Source organism: Acanthaster planci, linkage group LG01 (assembly GCF_054643075.1).
Source record: "Acanthaster planci isolate LZ-2023a linkage group LG01, COTS_SCS, whole genome shotgun sequence".
Lineage (NCBI taxonomy): Eukaryota > Metazoa > Echinodermata > Asteroidea > Valvatida > Acanthasteridae > Acanthaster > Acanthaster planci.
In genome coordinates, this window is record NC_141777.1 from 37749701 (window position 1) to 37775720 (window position 26020).

General features: G+C 43.4%; 1 protein-coding gene and 1 long non-coding RNA gene across 5 annotated transcripts in view; one reads left to right on the top strand and one right to left on the bottom strand.

Annotated features, from left to right (window-relative positions):
• The window catches only part of LOC147800725 (monocarboxylate transporter 12-like), a 29648-nt gene extending 8449 nt beyond the window's left edge, over positions 1 to 21199 (top strand). For 2 of the 3 annotated variants that reach the window (XM_087133339.1, XM_087133334.1), the window contains exons 3-5: positions 16428 to 16568; positions 16839 to 17669; positions 17982 to 18614. In XM_087133339.1, the coding sequence (XP_086989465.1) occupies positions 16428 to 16568; positions 16839 to 17669; positions 17982 to 18133 (1124 nt within the window). In that variant the 3' untranslated portion in view covers positions 18134 to 18614. Of the gene's footprint in view, positions 1 to 16427; positions 16569 to 16838; positions 17670 to 17981; positions 18615 to 20135 lie in introns of those variants that run through there. The other variant, XM_087133342.1, reaches the window with a different exon arrangement.
• LOC147800726 (uncharacterized) lies at positions 13972 to 24665 on the bottom strand. 2 transcript variants are annotated; one of them, XR_015424420.1, is made up of 4 exons: positions 22950 to 24665; positions 21505 to 21781; positions 17507 to 18076; positions 13972 to 17079 (listed from the first exon to the last, which is right to left on the bottom strand). It is a non-coding gene; the product is annotated as an uncharacterized LOC147800726 (long non-coding RNA). The 2 variants fall into 2 exon arrangements; XR_015424422.1 differs by lacking the exon at positions 17507 to 18076 and having other exon boundaries at positions 13972 to 16348; positions 22950 to 24658.
• Positions 24666 to 26020: the final 1355 nt, after the last annotated feature.

Here is a 26020-nt window from a genome sequence, read left to right on the forward strand (position 1 = left end):
ATACCATCTCAATCTGCTCCTCCTCACAACCTTCCAAATCCCTTCCACCTCAACTTTCTTCCTCAACTAATTTGGAACAGAGTCTGAGAGAGACACGCCACAAATCCACCGGATCATCTTCATCTCCACCCTTTCCATCGCCATCTCTTGATCCGCTTTCATTGGCCATGTTTCGCTGCCATACACCATAGAGCTCTGAACAAAGCCTGGGAGTAGACCCGACCTTTCACCTTCAGGGGTGGAGACCTTGATGTTAAGAATGGAGCTAGCTCCCTGTACTTTGCCTAGTCGCACCTCACACGCGCTACCACCAAGGCGTCCGCTCCACCCTCCTTGCGAAGCAAATCACCCAGGTAGCAGAACGACCGAACGACACTGTACCTCTCGCAATCAACCTTTTAAGATCTTCCTCAATCTCCTCCAACTGTGGAACCTCTCCCCGGCAGCGCCTGCAAGTAAAAGTTGAGCTGGCCACCTGCAGACTGCCCCTCATTCCACTACATCTCCTGTGTACCCTTTTCCAGCATGCTGTACACTGGACAGAGTTGGCGGCTACTCCTTTACCGCATGCACCACACGGCCATGCCAAAAAGCTCGTCACCTGCCCCCCGACATTTAACCCGGAGCTCCTGCTGTCACCGCCCGAGGTCCTCACCTCCGTCTCCGCCCCTGTGTACAGAAACATTACCGCTCTCACCAACCACAGACTCCTCCACCCCCATCTTCCTTGTCGCCCACCTCAGCACCTCCTTGGGTACACTATCAAATTCCTTTTCCAAATCCACAAAGCCGAAGTTCACTTTTTTGTTCTTTACTAGATGTTTTCTGGGACTTGACGCACAATAAAAATGACATCTGTTGTCCCTTTGCCTGACATAAAACCGACCTCCGTGTCATCAATATTCACCCAGCCACGGAGTATTGCCTCACGTACCTTGTCCCAGATGTTCATGGCTTGCTCTAGTAGCTTAATGGCCCTGAATGAGCCACATTCCAGTGGGTCCCCCTTTTCCCTGAAGAGTGGAACTAGAATACCATTCTGCCAGTCCGCTGGTATCTCTTCATCCAGTATCTCTTCATCAAGGACACCAGTGGCTTGAGGTCGGTTTGTAGTGTCACATGAAGCCCCCTGACACAGAACCTCTCGCATGCACTGGCTAATAACTCTTTCGCAATTTGGGCATACTTCCTTTCAGCAGGATTCATGATACGGCAACGTTGGCCACTGGCTTCCATGTCCCATCCTGTTGCTTCTGGAGCAAACATCCTCCCAGCCCATAGCTACTGGCATCTGCACTTACCATGGTAGGCTTAGCGGGATCATAGAAGGCCAGTGTGAGCGATCTAATGAGGACTGTCTTTGAGTTGTCGGAATGCAGTCTTTTGTTATGCTCCCCACATCCAGTCAACGTTGTCTTCAGTTGATCTGTGATAGTGTCTGCTACTGACTCTGCATTCTGGATAGAGCGGGACAACCAGTTGACTATGCCCATGAGTCTCTTTACTGCATCCTTTGATTCGACAATTGCTGCAATTTTCGTGGGATCAGCATGTACTCCATTCTTGTCCAACTGTAGACCAAGAAAGGTAATACTTTCTTGAGCAATCATTGATTTCTCCCTGTTCAGTCGCAGGTACCTTCTGTAGCAGTTGGATGATGTGATGCACTCATTGATCGTGCTCTGCCTGAGTTCGGCCAGTGATGAGAATATCATCCATGTAGGCCTAGACAACAACTCCATCCAGATTCACTAGTAGCTCGAGTGGAGTTATGATTGTTGTCAGTTTCTGACTGTCACTGCCAGGGGTATCTGCCAAAAATCGTGCTTTGTATTGAGTAAGGAGAACACTCGTGCACCTCTGATCTTACCTAGAGCCTCTTCCAGGCTGGGGACAGTGAAACGCTCTCTCTGCACGGCTTTATTCAACTGTCGCAGATCTATACACAGTCGAATCTGGTTGTTCTTCTTTGGGGCTATCACGATTGGAGCCAACAGAGTGGTGTGCATACCACTCGATCTGTTGGCTCAGTGATGCGCTTCGCAATGCAATACCCTGGCTAGCCATTCTTTCCAACTCTTACTTCAACTGGGGAAGTAGAGGCAAGGGGATTCTGCGAGGAGTGGTCACGCGGTATGGCGTAGGTGATGTAGTATGTTGAGGGGGCTCCGATAAGAGCCGGGGTATCAATTGTCTCTTGACAGACGAACAGATGCCCTGAGACACGGCTGTCTGATTTTGATGATTCTGGCATTTATTCCAGCTCTCCCAAAATTTGAGTAGACTTCCAGTCAGTCACAGCAGGTACAGGTAATAAATGATGTGAAAGTGATGAGTATCCCCCCTGATTCAAGAATTATCCCCTGGCAAACATATAGTGGTGAGTCTTCCCTCGTGACACTCAGGGCGCCATGTCGTTTTCCAGTGTTAGCAACACGTAACAACAACCCAACTCCCCAAAACGACAACTTTTTACGTACGCTCCAACGGAAGACCCCAATTCTATTGTTCTCCCTGACCCGAGGTCACACACCGTCTTCCCAGATACAAGGTCTATTTTTAGTACATACATACGGATACCAGGTACTCAATTTAGAACAACGGAGCGCCCTCTCGTGATATAAATACCATTATACCAACGAGTTCAATAGTCAAATGTGTACGTGCTTAATACTGAAACTTATTTGTTGCTGAAACCCTTCCGCTACATCCTCCCCTACTTTAACGATCTGCGCCTGAAGATCGCAGGGATTACTAATCAATACAAACTATGATTTTTTTTAACAATTTCAGTTAAATAAACAGCAAAACAGACCATGTAACACAATGTGTCCATTTGTACAATGATAACTCTTGCTACTCTTAGCAAAGCAGAATACTGACATACATCAAGTTAGAAAGTAGACCCAGAGGGGTTTTTTTTGGTCAATTTACAAAACTCGAAATTCAAAAAACTTAACAAGCCGGCTGAGTGTCTTCTCGTAATGCATCATACCCAACTGGTTTAAGTGTACCCCGTCAAGGATAAAGCTAGGATTTCTCAGGGACCTGTGTCGCCACAGCCACCATCTATCCTCTGTGAATGTTGAACACTCTAGCAACTCATTGAAACATTGTACTCTTTCATTGAACTCTTCTAATGAAACTTGGTAACTTCTCATGCCACTTGTTCGTGGTAAAACGGGTAAGAATACAACAACCTCTGGCGTAATACCCCAACTTGAAAACTCTTTAACTAATTTACACATAGAGACATGTACCGCCTCCGGACTATTCTCCCTAGAACACAGATCATTGGTTCCCAGATCAAGAATAAGCACCTTAGGTGAAGCCTCCCTAAGTTGATTCAAATATCGCTGAGGGTCTCTTAGCACACGGCCAATTGTGAGACCACCCTCCCCAAGACACTTTATCGAATAAGTACCTTTCGACAACTCAATATCAAAATATCCACGCTGGTGGCGAAGGCGTTTAACAAAACTATGTCCGAACAATACAAATATGTGAACTACTTCCATTGGTAGTGGGACTCACCAACACACATTGCCCGCTTGATTACACCCAATGATTAACAACAAACCTGACTACGGTGGCTGTAGACACTGCGCTGCTATCCAGTTGGGGCGCCCGCAAGGAAGCTGGATACCCCAGTCCTTCCCAACAGTCGGCCTTTAAACCAACCTTCAGCCATACACAGGGCACTACCAACCAACCCTTGGTATTAAATACTCAGCGCACCGCTGACCTTGGCAAATGAAATGGGTTTTTATGCTTCCCACGGGTACTCCGCTTGGATCTCCAAAGAGGCTTTACATCCCTATTAGACCCCGTGGCTGGCTCCCCTACTTTCTGTTGGTCAACCAGCTTCGCACCCGAACTCGGAGTCTGCTCTGCAGCATTACCACTGGTTTCAATAAAACCCCAATCAGAGTCATCTGACTCAGTTTCACTACTACTGCTTGACTCCCCAAATTCTGGCGGACAAACCCGTAACAACCTTCTGTGAACACTCTTTTGTTCCCCTCCCGGTAATGGTCGGATGTGATACACATCACCATGGTCATTAACTCCAACAACTACATAGGGTGTGCTCTCATATGCATTTGCCAATTTGTGTCGCCCCCGAAATGCACATTTCTTCAACAACACTTGTGTACCAGTTCCAATAGGTTTTGCAGTAGCTTTCACATCGTAAGCAGCCTTGTTACGGTTACAAACCTTAGCTACTCTATCACTGACTAGTTCGTTAGCTCTATCAATTAACTGTGACTGCTCTTTTACAAAGTCTTGGCCCCAATCACTGTGAGTTTTCCCAAGAAGCTGATCTAAAGGAATAGTTGGTTCTCTCCCAAACATGAGAGTATACGGTGCCTCCCCAGTCACACAATGTGGCGTGGCATTATATACAAACACTAAATGAGCCAAGAACTCAGGCCACTTGCGTCTATCCCGCTCACTAAGGGACTTGATTAATCTGAACAATGTTCTATTGAACCGTTCTGCCTGTGAATTTCCTTCAGGGTGATAGGGTGTTGTTCTAGATTTAGTTATCCCATACAAAGCACAAAGTTCCCGGATTACTTCCCCTTCGAAATTCCTTCCCTGATCGCTATGTATTCTACTAGGGATCCCGAAACGAGTGAACCAATGCTGTATAAGAGCTTTGGCTACCGTAACAGCAAGTTGATCTTTGCAAGGTACCGCCTGCACAAATCTGGTATAAACATCTGTAATGACAGAACATCTTCATAACCACCCTTTCCCTTGTCAAGCTTCACAAAGTCAATCGCCACAACCTCGAGCGGTCTAAACGCAAGTAGGTGACGCATAGGCGTCCTGGGTTTAGGTTCCATGGCCTTCGCGGTTATACACTGCCTACACTGACTAATATAACGGCGTACCATGGTAGCCATGTTGGGCCAATAGACTCGCCTCCTTAAGAGTGAGCAAGTCCTGGTAACACCCTGATGTCCCCATCCATCATGACAACCCTGCATCACCCGAGGGATGAGACATTTCGGCAGTAAAATCTGAAACAACTCTCCATGCAATGGACCGTTGACCTGACGGCAGAGAACCCCGTCACGTTCAACAAAACGCGGCCACTGCCACACCCACGCTTTCAACTCGGGTGACTCAGAACCCAAATCCGCCACCGGCTCCCCTGGACGCCAACCTGCCTCCCAACGCCTCCAAACAATCCCCAACTCCGGATCGTCCTTTTGCAAGGCCGACAACTGGTCTGAAGTCCATGATGGAAACACACTCGGCGGGTTTCCGCTTGGAGAGTGATCCTGCACATTTGACTCACGAACGGCAGCCCGTGAGACATCTACCCGAAGTGGAACTGAAGTGGAGTGTACCATTGACTGGAACACCTGTTCAACCTCACTGGCTGAACAATAACAATGGCCAGGATACCGGCTAAGAGCATCTGCACACTTATTACTAACCCCTGACTTGAACTGAACGCCAAAGTTGAATGCAGCAAGTTGAGCAACCCATCTCATCTCACACGCCCCTAACTTTGCAGTTTTTAGATGTGCAAGAGGGTTATTATCTGTCAACACTGTAAATCTCGCCCCCACAAGGTAATCACGAAATTTATCGACAATCGCCCACTTTAACGCTAACAACTCTAGTTTAAACGAACTATAGTCGGGATAATTACGCTCAGCACCCCTAAGCCCCCTGCTAGCGTAAGCAACTGGATGTCGCCTCCCTTGCTCATCTTCTTGGGCGAGGCATGCCCCTAAGCCTTTCAATGAGGCATCGACCTCCAGCACAAACGGCTTAGTGAAATCTGGGTACTTAAGCACCGGAGCCTCCGTGAGCACCTGTTTCAACCTACAGAATGCCTCATCGGCCTCCGCTGTCCACTCAAACTTCTTTTGATTCACAACTGGCTTTCCCTTGACCAATGAGGGCAATAACTCATGGAGAGGTGCTGCAATCTTAGAAAACCCGGCAATAAACCTCCTATAATATCCTGCCAATCCTAAGAACGACCTCAGCTCCCCAGATCTTGTGGGAACCGGCCAGTCTTTGACCCTTTGGACCTTGTCGGCATCGACAGAAATGCCTTCAGAACTCACAACATGTCCTAAGTAAGTTACTTGTGACTGGAAGAAATGACACTTCCCCCCTTTTACCTTCAATCCAAAGTCAGCAATTCTGGTGAACACTTTACCTAGCCTACTAATGTGTTCCTCTACATCGCCAGAAAATACAAGGACATCGTCCAGATATATAAGAAGCTCGGTGAGGTTCATATCACCTAAACACATTTCCATTGTGCGTTGAAAAGTGCCCGGTGCATTTACAAGCCCGAAAGGCATCCGGGTGTACTCGAATAACCCAAAAGGAACACGAAAAGCAGTCTTTGGAATGGACTCCGTATCCATTACAACCTGATGATACCCGTGCGCAAGATCGAGAGATGAAAAGTAGCGCGCACCACGCAGAGCCTCCAGCGATTCATCGATACGCGGCAGCGGGAACGCGTCGCGTACCGTCTTCGCGTTTAGCCTCCGATAATCAACACATATGCGAACAATGGGACTCGCACATGGACTGCCACTCCTCTGGATGATACCCTGCTCCAAAAACCTCTGAAGCAACTCCTTAACCTCTCCAATATACTGTGGAGGTATCCTACGATACGGTTGACTCACTGGCACCTCATCAACAGTGTGTATCTTGTGTGGAACTTTGTCACATGTACCCAAGTCAAGTGAATCCTTAGAAAATACAGCATCGTGTTTCTGAATCAAATGTACAACACGATCTAGCTCTTCACTACTCAAATCACATGAACCTAAGTCCACTCCTGGTGGTAACTGATAATAACTTCCATCCTTATATACATGTATCTCAGACTTCTGTGGTTTATCGCTCCCCAATACTGAATCTGACTCTGGAGGACTCTGCTCCTCCGGACCCGTGTCGTAATAACTATCACCTGACAGGGTCATTATCCTATTGACAGAAACGTTCACTTGACTACCCTCCAAATCACAATCAACCTGAACGGCTGGGGAAACCTCACTGAGGAATGCCACCTGAGAATGTGGGGGAATAGCTAACATTTGTGCACCCATATTAGCTACAAGAACATTTACCTTGTTCCCACGCACAACTTCACATGCATCATAGACCCTTAAGCCACTGCCTAACCCTGGATCCAACTGAGCTGATGCTGTTCCCCCTCCCGAAATTCTGTCCCGAATTCCCTCTAGCACCACAGTCTTCCCTTCCCACACATTTGAAGGTACACGCACATTACACTTTACGGAACGCACTTCCCTTGGGGGAATAAATGTCGTGCAACGCCCCGTACGGACAACTACAGGCTTCTTTTGCTCTACCGAAACCCTACCCGGCTCCCTTTTAGTCAGATTATACCACTGTAATGTCACATTCCATGCTTCTGCATCTCGGTGTGAGGGATCTACCACCATGTTTCTTAACTGGTGCAAAACATTGCAACCCAAAAGAACGGGGCCACGCCCACTCCCCAAACCAACCTCGGGGCTCTCTTTTACTACAAGGAAAGTGCCTCAACCGTCTGGTTGAAAACCCTCAGGGGAATCTGGACATATCCTTCAACTGGTACCTCACAAGGTCCTACGCCAAACACGCGTAAATAGGTACCCACGGGCTCCACTCCGGTCACATGTGCGGCCAATTTACTCCTATAAAATGCTGCACTTATAAGGGAGGTTTCCGCCCCAGTGTCAAGAACAACGCTAACTGGGACACCTGCCAATTCTACCTGCGCCCTTGGACTGGTGCGTACCAGTTTATCAAGGACTTCATCTACTGACCTAACATTGGAACCCATTCCCTTATCAGTCTGAAGTTTGGGCGGGGCCTCTTTCTCAAATCCCTCAACCACTTGGCCCACAGTGGTGAGGGGAGTCAGTTTAACTCTCCCCTACTTTGTGGCTGCACACCCCCTGACTGAACAGTAACCGGGTTTGTAGCCTTAGGGCTTGGCGTGCCACTATTACTAGTGCTTGCACTCCTGTCTCGGTTCGGACAACTACTCTTAAAATGGCCTGGTTGCTTGCACGAGAAACAAACAAGTTGTTTCCTCCCAAAAGGTTTCACAACTTCACCCTTGTCTACAACCTTAGACTCCTGACTACGAAGCAAATGCTTCATAAGATCAAGTACTTGATCCTGTTGCTTCTGCAACTGGGCCTGCTGTTCCTGCAGGCACTTAATAATCTGATGCTGCTGTTGCAACATCTGTTGCAACTCTGTACTATGCTTGGGATCCTTGCTCCCCATTGCACTATTAACAAACACATCAGATCTCTGATCATGTGTTTCCTCATCGCAATCTGCGACGACTTGCCTTGTCTGAGCACGCTTTGCCTTTGGAGCTCTCTCAAGGTCACGAAAAATCTCCAGCGCAGCATCACGCAATTCAGGAAATGTTTGTTGAGACTTGGACAACTCTAATCTCCTTAACTCAAGTCTGACACCCTGACTCTTAGCCCCCGCCACAAACTGTCCTATTAGAACTTTGTCGCGGAGACCTTGCAGCGAAACCTTCTCACTGTCAGAGGCCACTTCCAGTATCCGATCATACATTCTGATCAGAACCCTGGAAAAATCCATAAGTGTTTCATCTTCTAATTGTACACGCTCATACAATGCCTTATGCAATGACTGAACCGTTTCCCAGCCCCCAAAGTGCTTATGAAGAAGTTTCTTGAGAGACTCAAAATTTAACCCTGCCTCTCCATGGCATTTGATCTCATCACGCGCCGTACTCTTCAGATGGTTCAACACAATTTGCGCTTTTTCCGAACCAGGTATCTTGCACTGTTGACAATATATTTCAACTTCCTCGAGCCATTCTTTGACTGTCGGATCCCCTGGTTTTACTGGCCTACCGGAAAAACATGACAACTTAACTGGCCTCTGTACAGTGGGTCGGCTCTGCTTCAAAGCATCCGTTAGCCCTTTAACTAACTGCTCGACCAGAGCAGACTCCGAGGTCGCCATTACACCAACATACAAGTACACTAACGTTACTCAGTAACTTTACAAAATTACTAAACCAAATCACAATTAGAACTGCAATTAATAGGTCAACAAGTTTTACCTGCAACTGACTGGAATCCCACTTATATGTACAGCAATTGGGCAACAACCCGCTACATGAACCAAACTTCAAGCAATTTACTACTACTTAAGTCCAGTCCAGTCCACTTGGTCTTGGAGATGGACAGCTTCCTGGCGGTAGAAATCCTCGACGAACTCCGTCCTCCGTTGCCACACACCGGACCGCTCCGCGTCCTTGGCCGCGCACGCCGACAGGTACAGCACGCTCTACGCCGGTCCAGCTCACAAACCTCTGCCTGGCTCAGCACACCCGCGTCGGCCCGGCCAACGCACGCCGCCTGGCTGTTGGTTGGCAACCCCGTACACCACCGCAGTACCTCGGCGTAGCACACTACCGCACAGCTTGAAGTCTCCCGGCCCGCAATTGGAAAATCACCCGTCAAAATCAACAGCACCAGCGTCCAACCTGCATCAACACCACCCCATCCGTGTTACCAAAAACTGTAGTATGTTGAGGGGGCTCCGCGTAGAGCCGGGGTATCAATTGTCTCTTGACAGACGAACAGATGCCCTGAGACACGGCTGTCTGATTTTGATGATTCTGGCATTTATTCCAGCTCTCCCAAAATTTGAGTAGACTTCCAGTCAGTCACAGCAGGTACAGGTAATAAATGATGTGAAAGTGATGAGTATCCCCCCTGATTCAAGAATTATCCCCTGGCAAACATATAGTGGTGAGTCTTCCCTCGTGACACTCAGGGCGCCATGTCGTTTTCCAGTGTAGCAACACGTAACAACAACCCAACTCCCCAAAACGACAACTTTTTACCTACGCTCCAACGGAAGACCCCAATTCTATTGTTCTCCCTGACCCGAGGTCACACACCGTCTTCCCAGATACAAGGTCTATTTTTAGTACATACATACGGATACCAGGTACTCAATTTAGAATAACGGAGCGCCCTCTCGTGATATAAATACCATTATACCAACGAGTTCAATAGTCAAATGTGTACGTGCTTAACACTGAAACTTATTTGTTGCTGAAACCCTTCCGCTACAGTGATTCAGCTAACTTTACGTCAACTGATGGGTCTTGAAGACAACCTGTGTCTTCGAACTGTTCTCTCTACGTCATGGTATACACCAGCTGTATCTGGCCAAGTGCTTCACATGCTGTCTTGCCAATGACAGGCTGGCTACTGACAAGAATCCGGAATACCAACGAGTAATGACGATTCTTCTTCAGTTCACAGTCCCAGAGGTTTGGCTTTGCCACCAAAGTAGCCATTGAAACGGCGTGTTGTTGGCTACAATGTCATGTCACTGAGCTTCAATGATTCAAGCACATCAGCAGGTAGGATGTTGACTTCTGAGCCTGTATCTAGCACAAACTGTACTGTCTGGCCCTGCACATGGATTTCGTGTTTCCACACATCCCCATTCAGTATGTCATTGCCAGCATTGTGTACCAATCCAACGAAGAAATCATTTTTTTCATTGTCCCACTCATCAGTGTCACTTGGATCGTGTTGTACTGTACGCAACTTCTTTGGTTTAGAACGACAAACTACTGAGAAGTGATCAAGTTTCTGGCAGTAGTTGCGCTTCCGGCCACTAGATGGGCAGGATTGGTGACTGGAATCTCTGCCACATCTATTGCATTTCTTCCCTCCTTTCTGGGTTCTGGAGCTGGGCTGGGCCCAATGGCATTCTGTATGGTTACTTGGCATTTCTGTGTAGTGCGAGAACTGATGCTGAGTCAACGGGAGGGCTGCCCTCAATTAAATTTGCGCAAGTTCTGACAGCTGTTTAAAGGGTTTTGGCCAGGTCCACTGCAGCCGTGAAGGTAAGTCCATCTTTGGCGAGAAGATGTTTCGCAATGTCTCGTCTCGCAATGCCTCGTCAAGAAACTGGCCAAGTTCTGCACTGTCATGGCATACTTTACAGTGGTCTCTGATGGTTGTTGTTGGTCCCTTTTATAGAAGCGGAATCGCTCTGACACAACCAGACTTTGGCTCCATAGTGCATGATCAACAGTTCCCACAGTTCTGTGTATGTCTTCTCAGTATAAACTGGTGTGGGTTCTGCAAGGCTTTTAGCAGTTTTGTACACAGGGGGGCCTACAGCACTCAGTAGAACTGGAACCTTTTTCTCCTCAACAATGTCATTTGTCTGAAAATACAAGTTCATACGGATATCTTCCACCTCATCATAGCGGTCGAGGCGACCGATCAGCGGGGCGCGGGCGTGCGCCCCCTGTTGTGAAGTTTGTGCCATGGTGCTGAACCGTCACTCGTGCGGTGAATTCTACCAACGTATCAGCCGTTTCAAAAGAGGCGGTGACGGTATAATTGTATGCCCCAAATGTCCACAGGTATATCAGAAACCCAGTGCTGCCACCATGTTATATCTTGAGTAGCGTTAGATAGGGAAATAACTGGAACGGACTCACCGAATGTGAACTTGTCAAACTCGTGCGTAGCTAGCTGCCATCTTGAAATCCTTTTTTATTACGTGTATTTCATGTCATACACACGACAACTTCCTCACTCTCGATGCGACAACTGGGTCCCTGGACAATATCACACTCTATGTCGCCATCCCACAAGTTCTCCACATTAATCAAACCCTCAAAATACTCCCTCCGCATCTCCTTCACGCACTCACTAGCGAGTCAAAAACGATGTTACCGTTCTTGTCTTTACACAGCCAGTACCGGTGACATCCCACCGACCTTTCGCCATCTGCTTCGCGATCCAAAAAACTACCTCCTCCCCTCATCATTCCTTAGCTCCTATGCAAATTTCTTCCTTTTTCTTCTCTTGAGCCCTCCACACCTCTCTTCTAGAGAGCCACTTAGCCTCGAGATACGCAATCCTATCAGCCTCCAATCCTGATGGCAATGTAACCATGTAACCAGACCGAACGGACGTGTATTGCGGTAGCTCCCGACAAGTTATTCATTTTTTAGTCTTTCTCCTGTTTCCTCGATGAAAGGCTCCAAGCAGTTTCAACAGACATCTACACACATCAAAATCTTAAGTGTGTGGTCTTTTGAGCTGCAGTGAAGTTGTATTTTTTCGAGCTTTTCTTCAACATGCCCAAAAGACCAGCGTCAACCACGACGTCGGGCCCAGCCTCCGCTGGTGAGCTTATTCCATCTGAGCTGGCAGCCTTAACAGCTGCTTTCACCGAGGTGCTGAGATCTCAGGAACGTTTGGACATCCTGATACCTGCTTTGTCTAGTGCCATTGCCGATACTGTTTCCCAGGATATCCACAAGGCCTTGGAGTTGGAGCTACTTAGCAGGGATACGAAAATTGCCAGTTTGGAGAAAGAGGTCCGCCATATTAAAGAACGGCTTTCTGACCAAGAACAATACTCCCGGCGAAAATGTCTCATTGGTCATGGAATTCTAGAAACGACACAGCCCGAGAACACGGATCAGAAGATCATTCGAGCAGCTAAGCTGCATCTTGATCTTGAAATACGTAATGAAGCTCTAGATTGCTCACACCGTATCGGCCCTCCTACGGATAAAGACGGAAAACCGCGGGATCGACCGATAGTGGTTACGTTAGTAGACTACAACTCGCGTGCTGCATTTTACCGCCTAAGAGTTAAGTTCAGAGGTTCAAACAGTCACGTCTACGAAAGCCTTACTAAAGAACGCCAAGGCTGGCTCTCCACAGCGAAACGACACCCGTTGACCGACAGGACCTGGACCCAAGATGGTTAGATCGAAGTACGGCGGAAGGACGGCGACCGATTGGTCGTTGGTTCTAAGGAAGATGTCCTTAAATTGTGAGTTTATATAATTCAATTGACTAATTGTGCCAGTGCACCCGAGTTATGGGGCATAGCCTTCTAGCCATTTGCTGGTACTTGTATTAATGTACATGTATCCCTACAAAGTTCTTGTCAATTTGTGCCTTCATCAGGATAAACGATACATGTAGCTACCTGCAACCCACTGGTACATAAATTTATTCCGTTCATATCTTTGTAAAATATCTCTTATTCGATTAATTCATTGTCCATTGTTGCTTGTTGTGGGTTTGTTACAGTTTTTGTAGTTGTACTCACTTATGCCTGTAAAGTTTCCCTGTGCATCTAGTAAATTGGCAGTAAAATCTAATCAGCATGGGATATTTTATAACAATTGTGAAACCTGGATACACTTAAAATGCACTTCCTTAACCTTAACTGATAATCATGTTCTTGCTGGAGATGCCATATGTGCATCAGTAATGTTTTTCCTTTCAATTCCTCAGAAGATGATGACTTTTATTTGACTGTTTTTGATATGGATAAGCATAATTACTCCTGTTTCGATACAAGCACCTCCCATACTGATTATTCCACTTTTGATTCCCAAGATGATGTTAGCAATGTGTTTTCTGATCCCAATAATCCTTTTAATTTGTTGAATAATTCTCAGTACTGCTCAGCAGATCAGTTTCCAAATATATGTAATCATGATAAAGAGGGGTTATCATTGCTCCATCTTAATATACGTAGTTTGACTAAACATTTTGATGAGTTAAAATTTTCTTAGACTCGATCAATTACAGTTTTTCTATCATCGCACTTACTGAAACATGGTTAAAAGTGCCCCCCACAGTTATTTTCATCTTGAAGGTTATGAGCTTATTACGAACAATAGACAGGGTAAAACTGGAGGAGGTGTTGCATTATATGTTGCTTGTGACTTTAAGTTTGAAATTCGTGAGGATCTTACTTGTTCTAATGATATACTTGAGTCTCTGTTTATTGAAATCTCAGTTTCAAAGGCTAAAGACATAATTGCAGGAGTTCTAAGCGCAAGTTATATCGAGTTTTTAAACATCTTGTAAAATCAGTTAGTCCAAATGACCCCTGATAAAAAGGTTTGTTGTATTACTGTTGATTTCAACATTAATTTATTTAATTATACTGATTCTAATTCTCAGGCCTTCATGGATTTAGTTACTTCTTATTCATTTCTTCCTACTATTGTAAAACCGACTAGTATTACTGACAGTTCTGTTGCACTTCTTGATAATTGTTTCACTAACATTTTGCCATCTCCAAAATTAGGTATTTTTTAGCAGATATTTACCAATTTTTATGATTATCAAGTCCTGTAATCCTGTCAGTGTAGGTCCAGATCTTGTCAGAAAAATTCCACAGTATCAAGATCCTTTTACTGATTTTCTAAGCCATCCCAATTCAAATTCATTTTTCTTTACTCCAGTAGATGAGAATGAAATACTAGACATTGTTAAAAATCTGTATAACAAAAAGAGCACTGGTCATGACGGCATTGGCATTTCTGCTATTAAGAATTCAATCTCTGCTATTTGTAAGCCACTCACATTATTAATACTTCCTTTGTAACCGGTATTGTACCTAGTCAACTCAAAATTGCCAAAGTTATACCCGTTCTTAAGAGTGGTGACTCTAATTTTGTTCATAACTATAGACCCATATCTATATTGACTTGTTTGTCAAAAATATTCGAGAAATGTGTATATACCCGTATTGTTAATTTACTATATAAGTTTTAAAATATTGACCAGTTCTCAAAATGGATTTCGTAGTAAACATTCGACTATCCATGCAATTCTCGATTCTATTGATAAAGTTTCCATTGCTAAAGATAACCATGAACACACTCTGGGGATATTTGTAGACCTATCAAAAGCATTGGATACTATTGAACATGAAATACTTTTGTACAAACTTTCTCATTATGGTATTCGTGGAACATCCCTAGAGTGGTTCAGAAGTTATTTATTTGAGAAGTCAATATGTTTCTATCGGTGGGTCTAATTCAGCCTCTAGAAATCTTGGTTGTGGTGTACCACAGGAAGCTATTCTGGGACCGTTACTGTTCTTGATTTATATAAATGATTTTACGAAATCGATGTATTTTCAATTATTTTGTTTGCCGATGACTCAAATTTATTTACCTCTCATAGAAGCATTGACACCCTGGTTGAAACGGTTAATTCTGAACTTAGCTCAGTTTGTAACCGGTTTAGGGTTAATAAACTTTCACTAAATCTTAATAAAACTAAGTATATGCTGTTTAGTAACTCTGCCAGTGAACTTCCTGATGGGGTCAGGATTAATAACTTCAATATTGAGAAAACGGATTGCCTTAAGTTTCTGGGATTGGTAATTGATTCTGGGTTAACTTGGAATAATCACATCAATTATTTGTGTCAAATTATTAATAAAATATCGGTGTCATTGCTAGATTCGAACATTTTGTTCCTTCTGATGTCTTATCTTCTTTGTATAATACCTTAGTAGTGACATATCTTAACTACGGTATACTCGCTTGGGGAAATTGTGGTGTTAATAATATTGCTAGGTTACTTCGTCTACAAAAACGTGCCCTTCGCACAATAGACTTTTCTGGTTTCAATGCACATACTGATCCCCTGTTTTATAAACATAAGACCCTGAAAGTTAAGGATATTTATCATTTTCAACTTGGTTGCCTCAGGTATCAATCTATCTCAGATATGTTACCTTGTTCCATTAATTCAATTTTTATGTGGAATTTGGATGTACACACTCATCTTACCCGGCAAACTCTTTGTTTTCACCTCCCATCAACTCGTACTTCTTTTGCACAAAAAACTATTAGATATAATGGTCCAAAGCTATGGAATTCATTAAGTGATTCATTGAGACAAAGTAAAAATGTTTCAACTTTTAAGCGAACCTTTAAATCCATTTTATTAAATGGTTATTGCTGATTTAATTAATTGTTTTACATACACTTGATACCTCATAGTCCTCAAATTGGCATTATGTACTGTCCGTTGTTTGTCCTCGTCTGTATTGTGTAAGTCCAGTATTTGTTTTGAACCATAATTTGTTTTGAACCACTTTAATTGTTGATGATTATAAGAATTATATGCATGTTGTATTTTGGCTCAAAACGCTCATTATATGTATGTACAAGGGACCCATATTCACAAGCTTAGCTTCTTTTGGGCCCCCCTCAGTCTTCACTCTCTTGTTGAACCATTTTTGTAGATAATTATGTACATGTATTTGTGAACAATGTGTAAATAAATGAAATGAAAATGAAAATAAAATGACCTCCAAGGAACAAAGCAACGCCGCATCTCCTCCACGAATCTCGCCATCACGTCATTCCACCACCATGTATCCCTGTGCCGTGGCGGACCTCTCGTCCACCCTCAGACATTCTTGGTGGAATGCCTAAAGATATCCCGCACGATACTCCACCTCCCGTCTATGCTCTCTGAAAAGTACAAATAAAAGCCAAGCCAAGCAAAAATATCACTCATTGCAGACCATTCTCTTGAATGATTAAATTACAGGTACTCTAGGCGGAATACTTGGGAATCACTTTGGCTGTCGGATTGCGACCTTGATTGGTGGTGTGCTCAGCATAGTGGGAATGATAGGTGGCGCTTTCGCTAAAAATATCTACCATATGTACGCCATGTCCGCAGTCGTTGGTGAGCTCATTTTCCTCGACATTTTCCTAACTGAAAAATCTATTCAACTCCTCCGGAAGTGCGTACAGGACGGTGTGGATTCATTTCATCGGACAAATCGAAATACCGTGCACTCGACTTAAGTATCTTTGCAAAAGTTTTCAGTTTAACATTTGACTCTATATTTAATATCGGTCTTTGACAGTGAGAGAACGAACTAGGCCTAATGGGGAATTTCTTTATTTGTGAGTTGGTGTTTTAAGTCAATATTTGTGGTGTGTTGTTTTCTAGGAATTGGCAATGGAGTTGCCTATGCGCCAGCAATTGTTATAGTCGCTAACTACTACGACAAACGCTATCCACTGGCGTGCGGATTTATGTCTGCTGGACAAGGCCTTGGATTGGCCGTATTTGGCCCATTCATTCAACTTCTGATCGACACCTATGGCTTGCGGGGAGCTTTGTTGGTAACCGGCGCACTGATTGGAAATGTCTGCGCTGCGGGAGCTACCTTCCGTCCAAAGCCGCCAACCTGTAAGAAAGAGACAGTTCCTGCGGATGAACAAAGCGAGGAAGAACTTAGTGCGCGCCAGGATGTTTCCAGAAAATCTGCACCGAGAAGAAATCCCATGATGCGTGTATTCTACAGGGTATCCAATGTCCTGCGGCTCTACTTGCTCTGTCAAAGTTATAGGTTGGCAATGTTTTGCTTTGCCCAGGCAGCCTACATCTTCTGTTACGAGTCCTACGTCTTGTACATCGTCCCCCGTGCCAACTCATTTGGCATTGAAGACCAAAGGGCTGCTTTTCTTATCACTGCCTTCGGGATTGGCAGTTTGGTTGGGCGTCCCCTTTGCGGACTTCTAAATCAAAAGGTGTCATCCATGGTCATCTACCAAGCATCGATTCTCACCAGTGGCTGTTTTGTTCTGCTAGCGCTGCTAGACGCCTACCCTTACCTCGTCGTCTCTGCCGTCATGGTCGGACTTGCATTTGGGTTTGAGATAACAGTGAACCGTGTGATGATGCGTGAGTTTGTTGGCGTGGAGAATTTCGGCTCGGCTATAGGACTCTACTCTGCCTTCGGAGGTGTTGCTGATCTTATTGGACCTATAGCAGCAGGTACACGTAAAACACCACAACAAACATACTGAAGAGGACATTTTGTTGAACTCTCTAACTTTCTCATTTTGCAGTGATCACAAATGGGCCTATTGTGCTTAATACATGTATTACTTTAAATTATAAAACTCATTACAATTAAGTGTATTTGTACAAATCCAACAAAGTTCGCAATATTTCGTAACTGTAGACCTGTCCTTCGTATTCTTAATTAAGCATGTTTCAAATCTTCTTTTACTCACAAAGAAAAAATGTATCAAAAACCTCGCATAAAAGCTGCAGTTTAGGTGTATGATTTTTCCTCACGTTCAGGTGCCCTGTACGACGTCAGTGGAAGTTTTTCGCTTCTTTTCGGCATTCTGGCAGTGTTTTCATTCGTAGCATCCCTAGCCATGCTATCAACACCACTGCTGAAGAAAATGGAACCGGGTGTATACAGCCAGGTAGTAGTGGACAACGTTTGACAGTTTCGACAGTGTTATTTCATTCCAGAGGTGTGTACATTTCCATCTGTCCCAGGCTTAAACCAGTTTCATTACACTGTTGACTTTTCGTCGAAGCAATCCATGTTATAAAGCAGTTATTTACCTACTGCGCAACGGTAGCCCTTGATTCCTTGCGATTTGATTTTATAGTTAAAGAGTAAACTTCTTTGAAGTTAAACTGTTGGGTGAGCAAAATTAAAAGCGCCAAATTTCGCTATTGAAAATACCAAAATAGACACTACAGTACGTACACTGGCCTACTGTCATGAGCTAAGACAACAGTGATCCAATGTGAACAAAATCTGGGGCCACAAAATGAGATTTCCTTCTTGGAGGACATCAGGATTTCGCTTTTGAATATGAACATTTGAAACTACAAACCAAAGCAAAAGGGAAAGCTGAAAATCAAGTTAAGTGGAACATGTGGAAATAGAATTGCCTTACTACAAAATGACACTGACCGACCCTTCAAAATTTTATTTCATTAGCAAACCTTGTACAACCCAAGCCGTAATGCTAACTAAAGCTCCACGGTGCGTTCCACTAAATGGTTGTATTTCAGCGCGCGAGCTCATTAATATTTTGTGATCCCACGGGTTTTTTACAATAAGACATTCCATAATCAGGAGGCATTATAGAAATATTTCTATAAATCCCGAATTTGGGACTGAAAGTTTCCAGTTCAGGTATTTCTTTTGCAAAAAGCCCCAAATAGCGAACCCATTTTGGATAGAGGCGGGCGGCTACATTCAGAAATGAGCGCTTAGTTTTACTGCTGTTTTGGGGGTATCTTCCTCGAAAGGCCAATAAAAAAAGATTTATGAAATTCAAACGAAAAGTGATCTTCTGGCCATAATCTTGAATTTCCAGTTAAAAAAACCGGAGGCCAACCTCTTCACGAGAGTCAACAGGCGGTGCTATTTCGGTCTGATTTTGCACTGCTTTCTATGGGCGCGTATTTGGTGTAGTGCAACGTCCAATACGGGCCATTCACAATAGTGCGCCCCCAAGAGTTTGCAACGCGTTGGCCAACACAATGCGCGACAATCTGTCGACTTTTCCAAACGCACATTGGGTTAACAGATTTTGTGCATCGTGATTGGCCAACGCGTTGCAAACTCGTGGAGACACACTATTGTAAAACGCCAATATTGATCAGCAACAACGAAATTTTTATCAGCAAGCATTAGAAAGATAATGAAAAAAGTCAAAAATTTTTGTTTTATTAGTTTTCATATTTACGTTCACTCTTTTCTGGAATAAACTTCCTATGTTTGTACAGTGTTCCGTTCTTGGTTTGCTAATGTGGTGATGTAAAAGCTCAAAACACGTACGTATTACAGGATGTGCTTTAGGCCTACTGGTTCAAACCGCCAGAAGTAATTGACAGAGAACGCACAGAGGTGGCCAGTCTATGCCTACCGGCCCAGTGCTTCCACTTCAAGTAAATATCCTCGTTCTGAGGGAATTTGTGCTTTGGAAGGGTTTTTTAAGTAAATGAAACATCAGGAAATTTGCAGGAAATTCCCCAAATCTAAAAATTCTAAGGATATTCATATAAAATTACATTCTCTAAAATATCAAACATTTGTTGTTTGATTGAATCAACAAATCAATATTGATCTGAATCAAAGTACAATAAAACCTACAGCGCATGCTCAAAGATGGTCTCTTACAGTGAGTTTGTACAAGTGCTGCAACTGACCTCGAAACAAGATAAGTAGTACTTCAGGCTTTTTGGTTGTTAAAGAAATAAGGAAATTTGGCAGATGATATAGAAATTTCGCTCTGGATAAAAGTAAATTTGAATTTTGACTACGAAAGCATTGTACCGGTCAGATGGTTTTACCGCAGGCACGCTACAAAGCAGTCACATCCGATTTTCAGAAGTTAATTCACAGAATTTGATCTCTTGGTTTATGTATACTTCAATTATAATTTTCATAAATTTATTTTGAGGTTGTTCTGCTTCTACTTACAGTGAACGTGTTTCCACAAAATTGCCTTACTACGCAACGCACAGACGTCTGTTGGCTTGTTTCTTCTTGTGACCAGCATTGTGCATGGTGACAGTTCAAGACCTTAATTTTTCATTATTTAGAGACTTATTGACCTTATTTTCTACATTATTTCAGGAAAACTCTGAATCCCTTATGTAGCGCAAATCAAAATAGTCCACGCAGAAATTCACGCATAATCGAACATAGTAGTAACATTTAAGAAATTCGTTAACTTTGATAAAGTCATTATCACATCCACTCACCATCCACTCACATACCCAATAATTCAGAAAGTTTGTAAAAAATTACTTCCTCATTTTGGCAGAGTTCATCGTGAACTTAAAAAAAAATCAGGTAATCAGACCAAAATAAAATATCATCGGATCTTGCAGCAAGTAGGTGAACTCAACATTGAGAGATTGATGAAATTTCTCACAGTGCATTAAAGGCAAAACCAAAATGCCCCACGTTAGGCAGCCGTGCCAGGTTAGGGTAAACAATATTGAGCACGAAAAAAGGGGTAAAATCCGACCTACCGACCCTGTTTTTGAAAGGCATGTAATCGGGAAATTTGTTTTGGGGGACCAAATGTATGGTTTTGGATGAAGTTAATAGGGCAATTAAACTTCAGCTCCATTTCCAAACAACTGCTCCCCCAAAACCTTCAGGTTAAGTCTATTAAACGTTTTTAAAGTCACCTGGAACTGACACAAATAAAAACGAAATGTTGTTAGATATGATTCTTTCCTTGTTTCTCTATTTCAGTATGTCGACATTATAATGATATCGAATCTCGACACACTCGCTACACTAAAAGGTTGCTTTCGGACTTATAAGTAAATTGGCCAAAACAACGCAGCCGTTTATGGCAAGTTAGCATACATGCATTTATTAAACTTGCCGTGACTCACTCTCATAGTTCGTTGTAGTGGGAAAAGAATGATTGTCGGGAAGAAGTCGAGTCTTCAGAACTAAATAGAATACTTGTAGTCATTTTGTGCGAAAACTTTTCACCACAATTTCTGGCAAAGTTGGATCGTTCCTACAGTATGTGTTAATTCTAAGTGTTGTGCAAAAAAGACAGCATTATCCACCCTTGAGCGCAACAGAAGCATCCTTTTATAGGCTGGTAAGAGCCATGTCTGTTGTATTCATCATTTTGTTGTTAATGACGCAACCGTAACGCGTATATTTCTGAGTCTTTTGTGAACCAGCTAAGTGACGTCACCGACCGAAGGGCAAGTTCGCTTGCAAACTTAAGTTCGACCAGTAGTCAATTGCTTTATGATGCGCACGCGCATTGGAACGACCCCGTCGGCCTATTTAAAAAAATATCTCATCGTTACTCACACTTCACTGTTGGGTGGGAAACCCGTTATTGATAACCAGCGATATGACCATGCCATGGGGTCTTGTTCCAAATGGTCGCTTAGATAGTCCAAACAATCCATCGTTCGGGCAGTGTTAGTGGAACTATAGTTGACTACAGTCGTGCTTGAACTTGCCCGAAAGAGCCTCCGTTGCTGGGAGATACGCCCTCTCTTGGTACAGGACCTCAGGGCTCATCAAAGAAAATGAGCTGCGGTGACCAATATAGCCTGAAAGTTGACCCCTTGTGTCGCGCATCCTAAACCGTAGATTGGTAACAAAACGTAAAACAGTTTCAGAATTTGCGTTTTTTCTCTTCGTTTTGTTGGTTTACCTCTGAAAATATCACGTCGGAAAAGGCCTTTTAAAAGTATTTGCTAGCAAAACTGAAAAATTACATGACCTGAAAGAGAAATATCCTGCTAAACTTTGACCTCTCACTTCCAAAGATCTAACATACATGAAGACCAGTGAAATTTGCTGGTCTCTCACTTTGATGAACAGTTACAAAATTATATTCCATAGTAGTCTTTCGGTAAAGGCTTAAATGAAAACCTCTAACCTCCAACCAACTACCCCCCCCCGAAAAAAGCAGCAGAAGAGTGGCACTCTTCTTAGCTATCATGAAACTCGGCCAGACACGTAATTTTGTTGTATGTTATACTTAAAATTTCGTCCACCCCATTGATAATTGCCCCCAACCTTCCTGTGACAAATATGCATGCTCAATTCATGCTTTTGACCCACCCACCTACGGAAAAAATTCGCGTCCCGCATCACGTAGAGATCATAAGTACAACTATTATTAGGGCATCCTGCTATGTATCTTATATCTTTTTGACTTGAGTGCGGGTAGAAATAAAAACTTCCTAACAAAAAAATTGATACTACTGCTTTACAGATTACTGAATAAACCGGGCAAAATGCATTATGCATGCTTGTCACTTGTTCTTATATTCAATATACCATGAGTGTCTTTGTACAAAGAAAAGATTAATCGTGAAACAACATTATTCAATTTTTGGGACACGAGTCATCATTACCAGTGAAGACAAAAGCTATCATTCTCTGCTTTCACCATGCACCTGTTGAAGAAGACTACGCAACAACTTTTTCTCAATATGCACAAGTAAAGGGGTTTACGGTCCACTGCTTTTAACCGTACTCGAAAGCCTGGGTGTTTACAGCACTCTGATGCCCCTCATATCGTTTCTGTACAATCTTACTGCGCTTCCCCCGATCTGACGTTTTTTACAGTGAGCATGACAATCTACCCTGTCCTCAAATTTCTTTGAATGATATTTCCTATACTTGTAAATACACCCCACGCAAGAAGAACGCAACAAAATCTTCCTATCTTCGTCAAGCAAAAAACAACCCTGCAAGTCATTTTCATACAATTCTGTTTCATGAAATCTACTACTTACACCAATAAGACACACGCAACATTTATCCTTTTCCGTCGACATTTTCAGTCTTAAACAACTGGCAAGTTTCCCGGACGATTTTAGGCAAGATGTTCTATAAAATTGGCAAGTTTGGTTGACGATTTCTGGCAAGATGTCTTGGACGGCAAGGCTGGTTTGGCAACAGCAACGTGTAGTCAAGGACCTAGAATCCTTCCAATGCTTTGCTATAGCGAGATGCAAAGAGAGGATGGCACCATTCTATTCGAGCAACTGGCCTGTCCGCCTTTGATAGTGTGAGGGCGCTATCAAATAAATACCAACGGGGCAGCCTGGGGGTGTGGCACTTGCGTTGATACTGTCCAACAAGAAGGCTGGCCACACTGCAGTACGAGGCTTTCGTTTTCCTCCACCCGCCCCACCTACCAACACTTAGTTTTAGGTCATTTCGAGGAATGAACAAATAAGTAGGCGTGTACTAAAGTTTATTCATCATCAAAAACAACCGCAGACGATAATTAAGATGAGCAAGGCTCAATTACTTGTAACGGTAAAATGATGTTTTGTAATTATTCAAATGAAAGAAGAAATATGTAATGGTTAATTTGACAAGTATGTATTCCAAAAAACTTAGTTTAACATTTAATTGTATTTATTTACAAATGTTATATATATACATACAAATAAAACAAAATCTGTGCACTCCTAACCCCAGAGCATCAACATCAAGAGAGCTGTTTGGGCTTTTAATTTGTGACTCGAAAACCCATAAATATTGTTATTGGTGCACGGCAACACAGTACTTGAATTTTTAATTCTTGGAACTACCGAAACCTGTTGCATATGTAGTTTTATAAAAAAAAGGTTTTGAATAAAACAAAATGAAAAAATTTTGGAACAGAGGGTACGAGTCCTCTGGAACTATGCCGTCATAAAAATAGTTTAAATATAAATACAAACTGAAAATATAGGACAACCACGACGTGACGGCGCCAGGGCGGAGGTCGCCACCCATGACATAATAACGAAGCGCAGCAGCAAAAATAAATTTGTCTTAGTCTCAATCTACCATGTACTGTCGGGTATGAAAGGCAGTGTGTCGGGGGTTTCCATTTTCAATATCAGTGGGCCCTATTTACTTTTTCACACAAAACTTGATTTCATATAAAGTTTTTTGTGTCACATAAATTAAGTAAAATAGGCGTGTATATTTTTACCCATATTGGCAGCCAGAAAATACCACACTTGACTAAAACAAGTCTATTTTGAATGACTGCCGCTAGGTACCATGCCTCTTTGCAACGTCGAAACATGATACCACGTTCGGGTAGTGTTCTTTCCTTTTTATACCATTACCAAATGCATTAGACCGTTGATGATCAGTATATATCCAATCAGAATTCAGGAAGAAAACAGAGACTTCCTATTCAGAATGATGTGTCCAATCATGTATGCGCGTCACGAAGTGGAATGTTGAATATTTAATTGTGGGCAGGGAGGAAGTATGGTGGGCTGGAAACCCTGAGACCCTAGAAGACATTTTCACTTCTTACAGGCAAAAGAAAATTCAGGCTCTTCAACAAATCCAACCTTCCTCCTATTCTCACTGTTCCTGTTTGCATTGTCTTACCCAAATTATTTCTAGGAACACTCGTGTCCCTTTTTTAACTTCGAGCTTCCCACCCCGCCTTATTCTTTATCAAAGTACGTTCATCCTTCCAGCAACATATGGGTGTGCTCTAGAAACAACCATCTGTACTCTTCTTACCGCTCAAAAACGAGCCACGGCAGTATACACCTCACACCAACGGCCAAGGGAAGACACATACACCAACCCTCACGGTTTCCCGTAACCATGTTGGGGGCAAAGATCGTTTAGCGTCGCGAATAGCATAGACTTGAAACCAAGTCGGTAATTGGCTGGGTGTAGTTCACCTTCCCCGCGCTATGCGTACGCGATGTGGTCTGTCGAGCAATTTATAAACACGCGGGAACGGTCAGTGCAACCTCGCTCCCCAATACGCGTGTCCGACGGTGTCAAATTTTCGACTTGAACAGTTTGCAAGCCCTTTTGTGCACAACTTATGGGGCTTGTTACCAAAATTGGACAGAGCACTGTGATTGTCTAAGAATCCCAATAACATGAATATTTATTTCAGGGGCACTTTGATTGGTCAGTTGAACGCTTGTTAACAACAACCACAGTCTCGTTCATTGAAGAGGGTGTGTGACATTATCCTAAACAGATGATTTGCCATACAAATGTAGGAAAACGTGTTTTAGGGGGCACCATAGTTTATTTGGCACGCCGCCCAGCCCGTTAGAAATGTATAACATATTCCCGCGAAGGAAGTGCGGTGACCGTCCTGTGCGAGTAATCGTTATTATCTTTTCCAGTGTGGGCACTACAGCTGTTTAGAAGGCTTAGTCCACAGTCGCACACTGGCCTGGCATTCGTGCAATTTGAGGATTTTTGGAAATTGAGGAATTTGGGGAATTTGAGGAATTTTAGGAATAAAGGATTTGAATTGTAATTAGTTGTAATCATACCTGGATATTTTAACCCCCAAAGTTGTCATGTAAATAAAACTCTGTATAATTGAGACAGTTACATTTGGACTCTATCTGCCTGTTTTCCTTTGCCTTGGCGTCCTTAAACTAATAATTTAAGCGGACCTCCTTAATAGATATCCTGTCATTACACAAGCATTGATTCTCTTACCAGAAAAAGATAGTTAAAGATTTGTTCTTGAATAGTTATGTATACTTTGTCTCTAAGCGTCGTATTAAAAGGGATATTAATGCAAAATATGAAAGAAGCTAATCAATTGTAGACATCCCTATTTAAAATAAATGGAAGAGTCTGTTCCGTGGCGTAAGCTACTATTGACGCTCTACATGGAAAGATATGAATCATGCAGTTCAGTAGTTGCAACATGAATATCTATCCAGAATTAGGTTGATCAAGTCGTTAGGCGGGCACAGGGGTCGTGGGCCGACGCGACGTGCACCAAAACCCGGTTCTGAACAGCCCCCGAACAAGGGCAGAATTGGTGTGGAATGGATCTCGGGCAACGGTGAGCGGGCTCCGC